Source organism: Microcaecilia unicolor, chromosome 12, assembly GCF_901765095.1.
Source record: "Microcaecilia unicolor chromosome 12, aMicUni1.1, whole genome shotgun sequence".
In the NCBI taxonomy this organism is placed as follows: Eukaryota; Metazoa; Chordata; class Amphibia; order Gymnophiona; family Siphonopidae; genus Microcaecilia; species Microcaecilia unicolor.
This window is the reverse complement of record NC_044042.1, coordinates 12,021,496-12,039,227: the sequence shown is the minus strand read 5'-3', so window position 1 is coordinate 12,039,227 and position 17,732 is coordinate 12,021,496. Positions and strand designations below refer to the sequence as shown.

The 17,732-nt window shown below is 47.1% G+C and overlaps 1 protein-coding gene across 1 annotated transcript in view; it reads right to left on the bottom strand.

The window, feature by feature from the left end:
* Window positions 1–17,729, bottom strand: part of MOV10 (Mov10 RISC complex RNA helicase) — a gene marked incomplete at its 5' end in the record, with an annotated part of 39,140 nt that extends 21,411 nt beyond the window's left edge. Inside the window, 10 exons of the mRNA XM_030221640.1 lie at window positions 1–103; window positions 659–778; window positions 1,552–1,649; window positions 4,868–4,971; window positions 5,291–5,452; window positions 6,097–6,244; window positions 6,702–6,878; window positions 15,536–15,690; window positions 16,393–16,555; window positions 17,593–17,729. Of these exons, the coding sequence (XP_030077500.1) occupies window positions 1–103; window positions 659–778; window positions 1,552–1,649; window positions 4,868–4,971; window positions 5,291–5,452; window positions 6,097–6,244; window positions 6,702–6,878; window positions 15,536–15,690; window positions 16,393–16,555; window positions 17,593–17,729 (1,367 nt within the window). The remainder of the gene's footprint in view (window positions 104–658; window positions 779–1,551; window positions 1,650–4,867; window positions 4,972–5,290; window positions 5,453–6,096; window positions 6,245–6,701; window positions 6,879–15,535; window positions 15,691–16,392; window positions 16,556–17,592) is intronic.
* Window positions 17,730–17,732: the final 3 nt, after the last annotated feature.

Genomic DNA, 17,732 nt, shown 5'->3' with positions numbered 1-17,732 from the left:
CTGTAATTGTGCAGCAACTTTGTGACAAACTGTGGGTTGTACTGTCCAGAAGGTTTCTGATACAGGGAATTTTCCGTCATCAACCTTTCCAGCAGCGACACATCTGGGGGGGGGGGGGGGGGGGGGGGGGGAACAACACACACAAACAGTATAGATTAGCCCAGTCAACTGGATCATTTCAAAGGTTAATAGCATCATAAAGCAGACATATAAGAAAATAATTTTCACAAAGGTTGCAGGTTCTCATATATTGAAAACGTGATGCCCAGTAGCGTACCAAGGGCATGGCAGTCGTGCAGCTGTCGGCTCTGCCGGTTCCCTCCCCCTCTGACATTACTTCCTGTCCCGAAGCCGACAGCTGTACGACTGCTCCTTTCACCCCCAGGTGGTGAGGACAATGCGTTTCGGAGGAGGGGGGGGGGGGGGGAGATGGGTGGATGCGTGGTGACCTGGCCCAGGTGGCAGCCAACCTAGGTACGCCACTGGATTCGCCAGGTACTGCAGCTGCCCCTTGGTACTCATCATAAAGGACAAGCCAGCTTAAGAGCCACATCTGCTGGTTTGGGGGGGGAGGGGGGGGGAACACTTGAGCATACAATGTGTGTGTGTGTGTGTGGGGGGGGGGGGGGAGACAGCTGTTCCCACCACCCCATCTCACCTAATCCATGTTTAATTGCCAGAGGAGACCTCAGGATTGGTCCCAGTTGCTTTGGGTCACCTGCCAAGACCAGCTGTCCTCCGTTCTTGTTGGAACTGGGATCCATCACATCCAGTATCCCTAAAAACAAGGAATCAGACGACAAAACAACATTTTCTATCTTTTTCCAGACATACAATTATAATCCCTTTGGAGTTTGCTCACTGTGACAAGATTTCCCCTTGAACTGCGAAGAGCCTTCTACATCGTGTGCAGGGGCGTAGCCAGACTTCGCGGTGGGAGGGGGCCAGAGCCCAAGGTGGAGGGGGCACATCTGGTCTGCTGCCCTCCCCCCCCAGCCGTCGCCCTGTAGCTCCCCACCCACTGCCGCAGCACTTACCTTGGCTGGCGGGGGTCCCCAACCCCCGACAGCTGCATGGACTGCTGTGTGTTCCCCTCACATCCTGCACGCTCCTTTTAGTGAAATTAAGCATGCTCAGTCTCACTAAAAGGAGCGTGCCGGACGTGAGGGGAAAACAGAGCAGGGCAGGCAATGCGGCACCTGTGCCAGAGACCGGCTGTGGACAACACATCAGTTGGCTGGGGTTGGGGACCCCTGCCAGCAAAACCAGGGGCCCAGAGGAGATTTTTTTTTTTTTTGGGGGGGGGGGGGCAAGGTCCCTGTGGCCCCATGTAGCTACGTCACTGATCATGTGTAGGAAGCCACCAATGGAGATGAAGACTGGTGAGTCCTACAGCAGATGGCATGTTAAACAACCTTCACCATCCTGACCAGGACGGAGAACCTTGAAGAGGAGATTTCAGAGATAACCTCCCCCACCCCCCAACCAAAGTAGCACCATTAAGCTGGGAAACATTTCCTTAAAAAATGAACGTTAGAATGTCCCCCGCACCTGCAATACCGATGATACATTCTGTCTCCACAGCGTGTCCAGACTCGTCAACGAACACATGTGAGAAATGCCCCTGTGGAAAGTTTGCAGAAACCAGCCTGAAAAACAAAAACAAAAATGCATAACAGCAAAAAAAAATACCAAGGAGCCTGTGTAGTTCACCAGTCGTCATGTCTGGTACACCTGCCAGTGTGTGTCATTCCCTCATTACTTTGCAAGGAAGAATCCTCAGGGTTTTGTTTTCTTTTAAACACACATTAAAGCCTGATGTGTCTTGGTATCTACCACCTGCCCTGGGAGGCCACGTCATGCATCCGCCATTTTTTTTTGGATGTTGCTTTGAAGCCTCTTACTGGATTTGGCTCACTCCCTTTTCAGAAGTAGCTCAAGGTGAGTTTATTTCCTTCTCCCTGGAAGGTTCACAGTCTAAGTTTGTACAGGAGTGGAGGAGTGGCCTAGTGGTTAGGGTGGTGGACTCTGGTCCTGGGGAACTGAAGAACTGAGTTCGATTCCCACTTCAGGCACAGGCAGCTCCTTGTGACTCTGGGCAAGTCACTTAACCCTCCATTGCCCCAGGTACAAATAAGTACCTGTATACAATATGTAAGCCGCATTGAGCCTGCCATGAGTGGGAAAGCGCGGGGTACAAATGTAACAAAAATAAAATAGATACTATTGGAGATTCTACATGGAATGTTGCTACTATTGGAGATTCTACATGGAATGTTGCTATTCCACTAGCAACATTCCATGTAGAAGGCTGCGCAGGCTTCTGTTTCTGTGAGTCTGACGTCCTGCACGTACGTGCAGGACGTCAGACTCACAGAAGCAGAAGCCTGCGCGGCCACATTGGTGATCTGCAAGAGCTGACTTCTACATGGAATGTTGCTAGTGGAATAGCAACATTCCATGTAGAATCTCAAATAGTAGCAACAGTGGAGTGGCGGCCTAGTGGTTAGGGTGGTGGACTTTGGCCCTGGGGAACTGAGGAACTGAGTTTGATTCCCACTTCAGGCAAAGGCAGGTCCTTGTGACTCTGGGCAAGTCACTTAACCCTCCATTGCCCCAGGTACAAATAAGTACCTGTATACAATATGTAAGCCGCATTGAGCCTGTCATGAGTGGGAAAGCGCGGGGTACAAATGTAACAAAAACAAACATGTGGGAGGCCTTGCCCAAGAATACAAGGAGCAGCAGTGGGATTCCCAGTGCTCTGATCCACCAGGCTACTCCACCACGACCCTCTTTCTTCTAGAGCTTTCTCTCCACTGAAAAATGTTTGCATCTTATGCCTCATTTCCATCTCTGAAGGTTATTCTAGAGGTCTCTCACAAGCTCCGCCCCTCCTCCCCCAATCATCACTTGCTGGGCAGGACACGAGTGCAGAAACGTCAGGGGAATTAACGTAGCAGCCTCGTATCTGCTAGCGTCCAACAGGTAATCGCACTTTATGGACACAAAATATGGAAGATTGATATCAGCCTCAAAAGCTGAAAAGCCAGATACTGCCCTGCAGTTATTTCACTAAAATGCCATTCCATGTGGCACAAGTCCCAGCTGAACTTGTATTTGCTCAGAGACCTGTGTCGGGGTGCTCAATTAGGGTTACCATATTTGCTCCCCCCCCCCCCAAAAAAAAGAGGACATGCCCCACCCTCGCCATGACCCCCACCCACCCCGTCACATACCGCCCTACCCCTTTCACACCCCCCCTAAGGGTGTCCTATCCCCCTCACCTTACTGTACTGCCCTGGTAGTCTAGTGACCTCTTCCGTCCAGGAAAGAGCCCCCCCCCTCTTTCCTGCCCGGAACAGCTGCAGACTGTTTCTTGCCGACTCCGGTACTGACGCCGATTCAAAATGGCCACCGAGAGTGACCTTGCAAAACTTCTGCAGAAGTCTCGCCAGGCTGCTTCAACACTCGGCGCCAATTCAAAATGGCCGCCGAGGGTGACTTTGCAAGACTTCTGCAGAAGTCTCGCGAAGCCGCTTCAACTCTCGGCAGCCATTTTGAATCGGCACCGAGACCGGAGTCAGCAAGAAACAGTCTGCAGGGGCTCTTTCCTGCCCTGAAGTGGTCACTAGACCACCAGTGCAGTACAATAAGGTAAGGGGAGGGGAGGATAGGAGACCACTTGGCCTGCCCACCCGCCTTCCCGTTTGTCCACAAATCCGGACAAACGGGCAGGCTGGCAAAACCCCCCCCCCCCGGTTGCCCGGTCAAAACCAGACATATGGTAACCCTATATACAGTCAACCACGTAAACAGCTGAAGAGCCAGTGCGTGTCCTACAGAGTTTCCTGGGGGAAACTGGACTCCGAGGGCCTAAGATACATTTTCTTAGCCCAAATGTAAGAACGTGTCAATGTGGTACATGAGATCTGAGAAGTCATTAGAAGGAAATCTAGAAACTGACCGGAACTAGACCTAGAAATGCTGATGGAGCTCTGAAAGAAAAAAAAAAAAAAAGTGTATGTGGGGGGGGGGGGGGGGGGGGAGGGAAGGGGGTTCCTCATGTCTCTTGTTGGGTGGTTGGAAGCGTCCATACTACCCTGTTTCCCCGAAAGTAAGACCTAGTAGAGGTTTTCCTGAATTGGTAGATATAAGGCCTCCCCCGAAAGTAAGACCTAGCAAATTTTTGTTCGAAAGCAGGGCCGCCGAGAGCCGGACAAGACCGCCCCCGGGAAGCCCCCCCCCCCCTGAGGTCACCGGGCCCCCCTCCACCCACCCTCCGTCGCTCCCGGAACCAACCTTAAACGCCTCCTTTCACCACGTTCGCAGCAAGCAGCAGCAGGGCAGACCTCTCCTTCCTTCCGTTCCCCGCCCTCGCGGACGTTACGTCAGGCGAGGGCGGGACACGGAAGGAAGGAGTGGCTTGCCCTGTTGCTGCTTGCTGCAAAGGTGAAAGGAGGCGTTTAAGATTAGTTCCGGGAGCGACAGAGGGCGAGCGGGCCAACCCCGATGTTTCCCCAAAAAATAAGACAGCCCCTGAAAATAAGACCTAGCGCATTTTGGGGGGCAAAAATTAATATAAGACAGTGTCTTATTTTCGGGGAAACACGGTATATACATGCTCTTATCTGGTGTTAAGGGTTCCCCTTCCCAGAACTTGCAATGTGTCACACTCTCCAGAATACGTAGATTCTTTTTTCCCTTCCATTCCTCTTTTTTCATGAGACGTTTATTTGTGGCAAAGTGAAAAATACAGTTAAACCACAACATCCAAAACAACAGAGCTGTTTTCATACACGTTAATGTTTTGTAAACTATTTACTGTAAACAAAATGTAAACTAAGTAACTAGAACAACTACCTACCTTCCAGCGGTCACTAAGGTGGTGATGACCACACGGTACTGCTGCAGGACAGCCTTGCTGGGGTAGACATAAGCTTGTTTCTTGTGGTCCCAGTTGCAACACGGCTACCAGTGGGAACACAGGAGAGAGATGTTAATCCCACAGCAAAGAAACCGCTCCAGAAATACAAACATCTTTCATGTGCTTTGCTCACGGGTTAGTCTTTTATAGCACTGCTGCAGAATTTACCTATAAAAATCAACTTCCCCGGTGGGGGAGGGAGGCCCACAGAGATGCTCCTGCTGTGACGTACACATGGGGAGTTAAAACCAGCTTCCCACACGTAGATCAGTCTTTGCTCGGAGAATCCTGCGTGTTCTGCCTGCAATAACCAGATCCTGCAAGGTTTTACATCTTTCCCCTTTCTCTGCCCCCAGCTCCTACCTTGATCTCTTCTGGGACAAGGCGGAAGTCCCTGCTGAGAGCGATCATTCTGTAAATGTCCTTTTTGTCAATGTGCTTCATCAGCCGCTGGCACAGAAGGTCTGATGCACTGTTTGATGGGGCACAAGCCAGTACGCGGGAGGTGGGAATGCAGACCAGAACCTAAAAATGGAAGGCGGGGTGACAAGAGCACAAAGGATATAAATCTGATGCTTGGACACTGTTCAGGATAATAAAATCAAGTCCATAAACCGCTACTAAACGGACTTGGAAAAATCCAAAATTCCAGGAACAACATGTATAGAATGTTTGTACATTTGGGAAGCTTGCCAGGTACCCTTGGCCTGGATTGGCCGCTGTTGTGGACAAGATGCTGGACTCGATGGACCCTTGGTCTTTTCCCAGTATGGCATTACTTATGTACGGCTAATGGTTACAACCCGGGACTGTGCGGTGGAGTGCAGAGATGGACTTTATATGAAAAAGAGTAGCAGGGAATGGGTTCAGATGCACATCAATACACCCATACCAGTATTTTTTTTTTCTTTTTTGGGGGGGGGGGGGGGGGGGGGGGGAGGGGAAGAAGGCTCTGTACGTAGGCCAAAAAGCAACTGATCTATAGGCATCAACTGACACCAGCAATCCAGCTGCAGGAGGGCCGTACTGGATGATATAACATTTGACAGGATAGTTATCTGTAAGTAGGGTTATGAATGAGGTGGGGGAGGAATGAAAAGAAACAGGACCCAAAAACCCTCTTACATACCCCCAAAGCTGAATCCTACCTTCACCAGAACTTTCCATACCTGTTTGATGGCTTCCACTAGGGTGACCGTCTTGCCAGTTCCTGGAGGGCCAAAAATGAGGTAAGGAGCTGGCCGGGAACATCCCGATACGATCTGCTGGACGGCCGTGCGCTGCTCATGGTTCATCTCCAGCTTCCGATCAAAGAGACTGAAAGGAGAAGGCAGAGAAAAAGCTAAAACCCAGAATGACTAGGTATGTAGGCATCACCACCTGGCTGACTTGGGGAGAGATCTGGCACCTCGTTTCTCTCCCTCCACGGTTTAGAAGAGAACCAAAATCAGTTTTCCTCCTCTCAGAATTCCGATTCAGGTCAGGGCTCTGCAGACATTTAGATCAAATCTTGGCTCCTTAAAGTCCATAGACAAGCCCTGGTTTTTAGCATAAGAGAAATGCAACAGGTGATCTTCCTGCAAATCCCACCATCCTTCACAGACGGGAAGTGGGAGAATCACGGTAGACTGCCCGACTGTGCCATCTTTCAGCTTGGAAAGAAAGTACAGAAGAGAATCTAGCACCAACCCCCGTCCCACGCATCAACACCCTTCAAAATGAGAAGAACATCCAGAAGACAGCAGCTTCTCAAGCCCTACACCAAAGGGCTCACCGCAGTTCCTTTTCCGGAGGCAGGATGCTCTCTCCATACGAAAAGGAAGGGAAGAGGACGTCCTTCAAGTTGTTCTCCACTGCCAGCTGGACTGCTCTATGCTGGAGCATCAGAGGCAGGCGGCTGAAGGTAAACGTGACATCAAACTTCATGTTGTCCACGAATGTATTCAAAAGGCTGTAGAAAAAGTAAAAAAGACAAGATCTGGTCAGAGAAGGTTGTGGGAAAAGCAGCATCTGCAAAGGCATCCGAAGGTAGGACCATCACAACCTAAATGCGGGAGAGGAAGGTGCGTGCAAAGAGGTACAACAATCGATGCATTTTCTGCCACAGTCCCAGGTGCACTGCACATCTCCTGGGGAAGTGCGAGAGGCTGCTAAGATCGCAGGCTTTTCCTGCGTTTTACTCTAGCAAAAAAAAAGTAACTAGTACAGCAGAGACATCTAGACAGTCAGGCTTCCAGGATATCCACAATGAATATGCACGAGAGATTCAGTACATACAAATCTCATCCATATTCACTGTGGATATTCTGAAAACTTGACTGGGTTGAGAACTTCTGTACTAGTGACCACAGATCGGAAGATTCAATACGAAGAGAAAAAGACCTTAGCTCCAGGAAAAGAAACAGCTGTAAAGTCTTGTGGAGCAATACCGGTAAAAGCCAAGGCAGAGACGCTCGTATCCAGAGACGAATGCGAGGTTGCACGGATGGCGTCGTTGGGAGTGTTTTAGCTTCTTGGACCATGGGATGCTCTTCCAAGGACTGCTGAGCAGAGATCTCAAAGGCAGACTGGCTAGCCTACTGAAGAGGGCTTTCAACTCGAATCATTGGGGCTGGATGATCAAAGCCCCCAGGTAAGTGAAGCATTAAATAGCTCTACAGAAATGAGGGGAAAAAAAGGGCCAATGTCTGGAAAGCATATATACTAATGCTTGTAGTATGGGATATAAGGTTCAGGATCTAGAGGCTGAATTGGATTTGGTGGTGATCACACAGACATGGTTGGGATATAGTTATCATAAATGAAAAGGGAACAACAAAACTTGTGATGTAAAAGTTTTAAGGTAAAGAAAAAGGAGGGAAAAGAAACTGGAGGCATCAGATTTCTGTCTGTGGCCAGGCTATTAGGTATCGCATACTTCTGGGATACTGAAATCAGCACTTACCTCCCCTGTTCTAAAATATTCGCATTGGTTGTCTGTTATATACCATGTTTAAAGTTCCTGTGCTACTTCGTCAGCGGGTTTATGCAAATGTTCTTGCATATTTTAGTACTGTTCTGAAACTAACACCCGCGTTCCAAGAGACTGCAGCAACTACCATCACGTACGGCTTTATGCAAATGTTCCTGAATATTTTAGTACTGGTCTGAAACTAACGCCCTAATCGTTCCGAGAGAGTGCAACAACTACCATCACGTACGGCTTTATGCAAATGTTCCTGAATATTTTAGTACTGGTCTGAAACTGTTATTGCCCTAATCGTTTCCTTGCGTTGTGAGAGATTGCAGCAATTATGTTTACCATCACCTACGGCTTTTCATTATGCCTATACTAGAGAGCGCGCCTTCGATTGCCGGACCAGTTCTGTGGGATGGCCTTCCAGGCCATCTGAGATTATGTGATAGTGCCCCACAATTTAAGAAGTTATTGAAGACCCCTTATTTTTTTTGAAAGGCTTTTTCGGAGAAATGAAAATTTCAAATCAATTGTAACAATTTTTATGATGAAGAAATCTGTTTGTGATCTGTCTAGTTTTCATAGGATTTTATGTATGCTTTGTTACCAACTTTGGATTAAGGTGAGATAAATATGAAATAAAAAATAAATTACCACCACACCACCTGCTTTTAACTGTTTTCAACACAAGGGAATGTAAACCCTCAACAGTGTGTTTGAAAAGCCAATGTTCCACCATCCTAGTTCTAACCATCCTTTGTCTTTCCTGTATACAAAACTTTGCAAGAACACACAATTACATAGATAGCATTTGCTGGTGAAATTCAATTTACATACCCTTCCCAGAAGTGGGATGTACAAGTGCAAAGGAATGTTTATACATCAAACAAGAACCACACGGGCTGTGTCTGCTGTGTGATACTTCTCTGGTGGTATATTTGGGTAAGGCTGAGGGTACCAAATTTCTCAAATTCTGATTGCGTAAGTAGGCAATTGTAGGTCTTATGTTTTTAAAACATGTCTCTGCAGGATATAACAATCATTGTCTTAGGATATGTGATGAAAATCTTAAATGTACATACTAGATCCAGTCTAGACCCATCTTCAAGAGCTCCTTTCTAGACTGTTACAGCCTTAAAACATGATGCAGTATATCCCCTTTGTGTAAAGCATCTTGCCAGTACTTTTGATTGAGCCACAAAGTCTGCTGGTTCCGAATAGTAAACTGGTAGTATGAAGACTGTTTAAGATGTCTGTTAAGAATAATTACTTACATTTTAAAAGTAACCATATCAGTGGGCTTACGATACAATGTTGTAATAAAACTATACTGACCCTTCTTGATAAGGATATCCAAAAAAATGGAATTTCATTTGACAGATAATCCATCTTCAGTTTCAAATTTGGATTCCAAAGTACTCCCTTTCCACAGGATAAATATCATATCGTTTATATATATACATATTGACACTTGGAAACGATGTTGACTCAAATGTAGTTTTTCGAACTCTTGAGACATACAAATTTGCTATATCTGGAGCCATGGAGGCCCCCATAGCAGTACCTTTGATTTGCTGATAATTACTATCAAAGCAGTAATTCTGGGTTAAAGCAAGAGTTGCTAGCTAGAGTATACGCCGATGGGTGGTCCTGTTCGCTAATGTTTTCTCAATTACTATTAGTGCCTCAAGCTGGGGTATATTTGTATATAGTGATTCAATATCTAGCATCACTAGATGCAAATATTTTAAATCACCATCAAATTCCTCTAACATATCAAATGGGAGGAATCACTATGTAAAAATTAAATCAAGGGCATATAGGGTCTTAGAAAACTAAACCTATAAAGTCTGATAAGGGCTCTAATATGGATCCACTGGCTGAAATAATTGGTTTGCCAGGGGGATCAGTCATGGATTTATGTATTTTTGGCAACATATAAATTGTAGGGGGGGGGGGGGTCACAGGATGTTCTACTATTAAATATGCCTTTCCTTAGACATAAAAGATACCTCATCTGACTTGCCAAATTGCTTCTGTAATATCTTTATTCTATAGGGGATGCTCATGTAAAAGGGCATAAACTGTCCGTAACCTGCCTTGTGATTTCTTGTACATATATAACGATCAAGAACCACTATGCCCACTCCCTTATTTGCCAGTTTTATACCTATTTCTAAATTGCTGGATAAGGACTGTAATGCTTGATGATCCATTCTGTTTAAATTACACGGACAATGATAAGTTATTGTATGACTTTTTGGTTTCAGTTGCGCTGAAACTGGTCATTTCGCACTGGAAGGATAATTCCCATGTGGTGGTGTGGTGGAATTGCATTCTGCTTTATAAAAAATATGAGCAATCTGCAGTACTCTCCCTGTCTGGACACAAATCAGCTATCCGCAAATGGAGGTCTTTAGACCTTTTTCTATCCAATAAGGACTAATTTTAGGGTTAGAACTCAGCACTCTGTACCATATTGTGTGTTTTGTTATGTTGCATTTTCTGTGGTGTATTGTTATGATTTAATAAACATTATAAAAAATTATGAAATTGGCGTCTAGATATACTTATCTCAAGTTCCTCAATATGACGTAAAAACATTTCATAAAAAGTGGTAATAATGGGATCAGGGTGTCCCGGCGAGATATAGTTATACCAGGCTATAATCTGTTCAGGAAAGACAAGGTAAGGGGGGGGAGTGGCATATGTTAAAGATAGTAGGGAAATCCTGGATTCTTTATAGGAAGAGCTGTTCCAGCAGTTGGTAATGGAACCCTCGCAGGATGGGGGCCATACTGGAATTAGTGCTTACTAACCGAGAGAGTATTTTTTTATGATATAGCGGGTAATCACCAGATGTGGTTTAAATATTAAGATAGCTGTGGAGAGTTCATTGAAAAGTGGTTATACACAAAATTTAAAAAAAAAACTATTCAGATGGGTGATTACCTTATGGAATTGTTAGCTGGAAGGGAGCATCTAGAAAGAGGAGGAAAAGAATGGGCAAAACTTTTTTTGTAAGGTACGTAAATAAGAGGAAAAGGAGGCTGCTTTGGTTCTCAAAAGTAGCTGAAAAGGCAAGGGAAAAAAAAAAAAAAAAAAAGAGGTTAACCTTCATAAACGGAGTGGAGGAGTGGCCTAGTGGTTAGGGTGGTGGACTTTTGGTCCTGGGGAACTGAGTTCGATTCCCGGCACAGGCAGCTCCTTGTGACTCTGGGCAAGTCACTTAACCCTCCATTGGCCCATGTAAGCCACATTGAGCATGCCATGAGTGGGAAAGCGCGGGGTACAAATGTAACAAAAAATAAAATAGATACTATTGGAGATTCTACATGGAATGTTGCTACTATTGGAGATTCTACATGGAATGTTGCTATTCCACTAGCTGCGCAGGCTTCTGTTTCTGTGAGTCTGACGTCCTGCACATACTGCGCAGCCACATTGGTGATCTGCAAGGGCCGACTTCTACATGGAATGTTGCTAGTGTAATAGCAACATTCCATGTAGAATCTCAAATAGTAGCAACAGTGGAGGAGCAGGGGCGTATCTGAACTGCGGCGGTAGGGGGGGCCAGGGCCAGAGAGGGGGGGCACATTATAGCCCCCCCCCCCCCGCCGCCATTGCCGATCCCCCTCCCCCCAGCCGCTGCCATTGCTAACCCTCCCCCTCCGTTGCTCGCCTACCTTCGCTGGCGGGGGACCCCAACCCCCGCCAGCCGAGGTCCGCATCCTCCTGCCGCTGCCGGCTGCCTTTGGTCCTTTCATTTTTTCACTGAAGCTGGCGCCGACGAAAAAGTTTCTTTTGAATCTGACGTCGCTGCACGTTGCACGTTGTACGTGCAGGACGTCAGACTCAGAAACAATTTCTGAGTCTGACGTCCTGCACGTACAACGTGCAGCGACGTCAGACTCAAAAGAAACTTTCGTCGGCGCCAGCTTCAATGGAAGAATTAAAGGACCAAAGGCAGCCGGCAGCGGCAGGAGGACGCGGACCTCGGCTGGCGGGGGTTGGGGTCCCCCGCCAGCGAAGGTAGGCGAGCAACGGAGGGGGAGGGTTGGCAGCGGTAGGGGGGTCCAGGGCGAAATCTGCGGGGGCCCAGGCCCCTGAGGCCCCACGCAGATACGCCCCTGTGGAGGAGTGGCCTAGTGGTTAGGGTGGTGGACTTTGGTCCTGGGGAACTGAGTTCGATTCCCGGCACAGGCAGCTCCTTGTGACTTTGGGCAAGTCACAACCCTCCATTGCCTGCTGCATTGAGCCTGCCATGAGTGGGAAAAGTGCGGGGTACAAATGTAACAAAAAAAAAAAAAAAAACTACAAGAGATCACAGAAAGAGGAAGACAGGTGACAATATCTGGAAAAGATAAGAGTAGAGTAGTCAGAAAAGCAAATATGCAAATGGAAGAAAAAATAGCCAATATGAAAAAGTTGGGGGGGGGGGGGGGGGGGGGAGAAGTTTCTTTTTTAAATATTACTTACAGGAGGAAGTGGAAAAGTGGCATTGTGAGAGACTCAAGGGTGAAGGGAAAGAATATGTAAGAAGCTGATATAGATAAGACAATCAACAAAATATTTCTGTTCTATGTTCACAGCTGAAGGGCTGGGAGCGGCAACACAGAAAACAACAAAAAAAACAAAAACAAAATAGCAATGGGATGTGTGGCAGACCCTGAACGATTTTCAGAGGATTGTGTTTATGAGTACATAAGTACATAAGTACATAAGTAGTGCCATACTGGGAAAGACCAAAGGTCCATCTAGCCCAGCATCCTGTCACCGACAGTGGCCAATCCAGGTCAAGGGCACCTGGCACGCTCCCCAAACGTAAAAACATTCCAGACAAGTTGTACCTAAAAATGAGGAATTTTTCCAGTCCATTTAATAGCGGTCTATGGACTTGTCCTTTAGGAATCTATCTAACCCCTTTTTAAACTCCGTCAAGCTAACCGCCCGTACCACGTTCTCCGGCAATGAATTCCAGAGTCTAATTACACGTTGGGTGAAGAAAAATTTTCTCCGATTCGTTTTAAATTTACCACACTGTAGCTTCAACTCATGCCCTCTAGTCCTAGTATTTTTGGATAGCGTGAACAGTCGCTTCACATCCACCCGATCCATTCCACTCATTATTTTATACACTTCTATCATATCTCCCCTCAGCCGTCTCTTCTCCAAGCTGAAAAGCCCTAGCCTTCTCAGCCTCTCTTCATAGGAAAGTCGTCCCATCCCCACTATCATTTTCGTCGCCCTTCGCTGTACCTTTTCCAATTCTACTATATCTTTTTTGAGATACGGAGACCAGTACTGAACACAATACTCCAGGTGCGGTCGCACCATGGAGCGATACAACTGCATTATAACATCCGCACACCTGGACTCCATACCCTTCTTAATAACACCCAACATTCTATTCGCTTTCCTAGCCGCAGCAGCACACTGAGCAGAAGGTTTCAGCGTATCATCGACGACGACACCCAGATCCCTTTCTTGATCCGTAACTCCTAACGCGGAACCTTGCAAGACGTAGCTATAATTCGGGTTCCTCTTACCCACATGCATCACTTTGCACTTGTCAACATTGAACTTCATCTGCCACTTGCACGCCCATTCTCCCAGTCTCGCAAGGTCCTCCTGTAATCGTTCACATTCCTCCTGCGACTTGACGACCCTGAATAATTTTGTGTCATCGGCGAATTTAATTACCTCACTAGTTATTCCCATCTCTAGGTCATTTATAAATACATTAAAAAGCAACGGACCCAGCACAGACCCCTGCGGGACCCCACTAACTACCCTCCTCCACTGAGTTGCAAGCTAAAGCTGGACAAAGCAATGGGGCCGGATGGCAAACATCAAAGGGTACTGAAGGAACGTAGGGAAGTTCTCTGGAGTCAGAAGAGGTCCCAAAGAACTGGAGAAGGGCAGATGTGGTCCCTCTCCACAAAAGTGGAAGAGAGTTTGGGAACTGCAGGCCAGTAAGTCTGACTTCTATGGCAAGTAAATTAATAGAAACAATTTTGAAACAGAGAATGGTGAAGTTTCTGGAATCCAATGGGAATGCAGAACGCAAGGTAGCGTGGTTTCACCAGAGACAGGTCTTGTCAGACAAATTTGTTGGATCAAGGGAAAGCACTAGAAGCAGTGTATTTAGATTTTAGCAAAGCCTTCAACACGGTTCCATACACTGAGTGCCCTTGGTATGGGCCCTAAAGTGACTGACTGGGTTAGAAACTAGTTGAGTGGAAGGTGACAGAGGGTAGTGGTAAATGGAGCTTATTCTGTGGGAAAAGATGTTACCAGTGGTGTGCTGCATGGTTCAGTTCTTAGGCTGGTTCTTAAGATTTTTGTAAGTGATATTTCTGAAGGCTGTCTGCTAAGGTTTGCCTCTTTGCAGAAGACACCAAAATCTGCTGTAGGGTAGACAGTCCTGATGGTGAGGACAACATGAGGAAAGACCTAGCGAAGACTGAAGAATGGTCCAGAATTTGGAAGCCCTGATGGTGAGGACAACATGAGGAAGGACCTAGCGAAGACTCAAGAATGGTCCAGAATTTGGAAGCCCTGATGGTGAGGACAACATGAGGAAGGACCTAGCGAAGACTCAAGAATGGTCCAGAATTTGGAAGCCCTGATGGTGAGGACAACATGAGGAAGGACCTAGCGAAGACTCAAGAATGGTCCAGAATTTGGAAGCTAAGATTTAATGCAAAAAAAAATGCAAGGTCATGCATTTGGGCTGCAAAAACAAGAGGGAATGGTACAGCTTGGGGGGGGGGGGGGGGGGGGGGGGGGGGGGTGATGAATTTTGTGCATGAAAGAGGAGTGTAACTTGGGTGTGATCATATGATGGCCAAACAGGTAGAACAGGCAACGGCAAAACTAGAAAGATGCTTAGGTGCATAGAGAGGAATGGCCAGTAGAAAAAAAAAAAAAAAGATGCCACCCCTGTATAAGGCTCTGGTGAGACCTCATCTTGCATAGAGATTTTTAAAAAATGAATATTGTGTACAATTCTGAAGGTCATGCCTTCAAAGAGATAACATGGATTCCCAGACAGCAGCTACTAAAATGGTTAGTGGTCTTCGTCAAAGCGTACTAGGATAAAGACCACAATGTATACTTTTGGAAGAAAGGTGGGAGAAGGGAGATACAATAGTGGTGTTTAAATACCTTTGTGGCACCGAAGGGAAGCTCTGAAATGAGGGGACATAGTATGAAGGTGATAAGAGATACTAAAATATAACCTGAAGAAATATTTCATGGAGAGGGTAGTAGATTCTGTATTCCCTATTACTATGTAAGCTGCATTAAACCTGCTTTGAGTGGGAAAGCGCGGGATACAAATGTAATAAATACATAGATCTGCGGAATGGCCTCCTGGTTGAGGTGGTGGAGATGAAAGCTATCTGAATTCAAGAAAGCTTCGGACACATACATAGGATCTCTAAGGGAGAGGAAGGGATAGTAGATGACATGGATGGACAGACTGGATATGGTTTTTACCTTCATATTTCTATGTAAAAATGGCCAGAGTAGAGGACAGAGACGGGAGAGCCCTGCTGCTTCCTGGGCAAACCTCCAAGGAATTTCTCCAGCTACTAATATCAAAACACCTCGACAAACCAAACGGACTAGTAAGCTTGTCTGCCTACTTTTCAGAGAATCCCAGCTTGACCTTTTCCAGTTCTACAGCATGGACGTAGCCTTTGTAGTGAATGATGTTCTGCCTGCCACGCTCCTCAGCGTGGGTTACGAATAGGTGGTCTCCCCTCAGCACAGACGGCCTGTTCTCAGCTACGCCTGGGACCTGGTGGACACACAAGTCAAGTCAACATCAGTTCTCAGACAGCATTTGATCTTAATTTTTACTCAACTGAAAAGATGCCCCTGGAACAGAAGTACTGGATCCAAAATTTCATTGGGGCGGGGGGGGGGGGAGAGCACAGCATATTGTCAACATCGTTTACCTTGGCCTCTCCCTCTGTCCCCTTACTGTAGTCACTGAAGGGAATTTTCCATGAATTACCTGTTAGGTAATGGAGCTTCCAAATCAAGTTTTACAAAAATGACTTTTCAAAGCCATTTCAGAGAAGCTCCTGGAGTCCCGTTATCACTATCCCCTAAATTGCACTCAAATCCTTATCCTCGCACAGATGCAACAGGTTCACCCTTCAGATGGGAATGTACTTTCACTAAAGAAACAATACTATGTAGGCTTCAAGCCATCAACTTTGAAGTGAACCCATGGCCTCAGATCTGTTCAAGAGACGAGAGTCCATTTTCAGTCATAGTACACTGCTGGATGTCTCAAAAGAGAGACAGCAAGGAAATTACACCCCCCCACCTTGGGATGCAGTCTCTCCAGAGTAGGGTTAAGGCACATTGGCAGTGGGTGTATGTGAGATCTATACAATTATACATATTTTTTAAAAATTGCTCCTATTGAGACTCCAAGTTATTAAACTTGAAGGTTAGCGGGGCATTTTCCAGATGTGCACACAAGCCTTACCTCCAGAACCAAAAGCCGTTTGTTCCTGTTATCCTGCACCATAGACATGTCCGTCTGGTCATAACGTCTGATATCAACTTCCATCTGAATCTCCTCCAGATGCAGAAGCAGCTGAAAGCGGCTGTTGTAGTTTGTAAACTGCAGCGAAGAAGCGAGCAAGGTCCTGCAGTGGAGATAAAACCTTAGCCCAGGGCATCGTCTAGCCTTAGAGACGCGTCTCTGCGTTACACAGCTTTGGACACCGAGCAGGGGTGGACCGAGTGTGATCTGGGCCCCCACCGCCTATCAAAAGTGATTAAACTAGATGGATGCTAGGGGAGAATGGGCTCCCCACTGCTGTGAACCCTCGAGCGCTGCCCTATTGTCCCAATGGTCAATCAACCCCCAACACCATGTCTGCCTGTACTTCAGGGGGCTTTTCCACAGGTGCAGGAAAACTTGACTGGTGAGTCTAACAGCAAGTGTTCCTTGGGAGAACCACTGGAAGCAGGTCTCCAAGGAGATGCTTTAATACAGTGCTTCCCCAAGTCTGGTCCTGCAGTAATCCTTACCAGTCAAGTTTTCAGGATATCCACAATAAATATGCATGAAAGATTTGCATACAATGGAAGCAGAATATGGAAACCAAGTTTGTACATATTCATTGTGGATATCCTGAAAACCTGACAAGGAGTACGACTGGACTTGGGAAACACTGCTTTAATACTCAAGGCCAGTGATGATCCTAGGTCGGCTGCGACCCGGGGCAGATCGCCGACGTACACCCGCCCCCCGCGGGGTGTAGCACGACACCCCCCCCTCCCCGGCGCAATGACACCCCCTCTGGCACATCAAACACTCCCCCCCCCCCCCCGGGTGCATACTTAGCTGCTGGGAGCAGCCACGGGGCTCTCGGCTCCGTGCTCCCTCTACCCCAGAACAGGAAGTTACCTGTTCCGGGGCAGAGGGAGCAGGGAACCAGCGGAGCCGACAGGCGCGCAGCTGCTCTCCGCACCCCTCCAGCTGCTTGCACCCGGGGCGGACCGCCCCCACCACCCTGCCCTTGGTATGCCGCTGCTTAAGGCACTTACAAGGCACCTGGGAAAAGCAGAAAGTGCAGGGTGGGACCCTTGAGGAGGGAATCATGCAGGTAGTCAAGGGCAAAGAGAGTCATAATTTAAGCCAAAGCGAGAAATAAGTTACCGTTCTCGAAACACTTACTTGACTCGGGTGGCCTCATCTTTCAACACAGTACTTAGCAAACCCTTGGCATCAAGACCAATCTGGATGACCTCCTTAAGCTTTGGGGGGTACTGATAGCTTGCCAGAGTGATCTTCTTTTCCAGGTCATAAGTTACAAA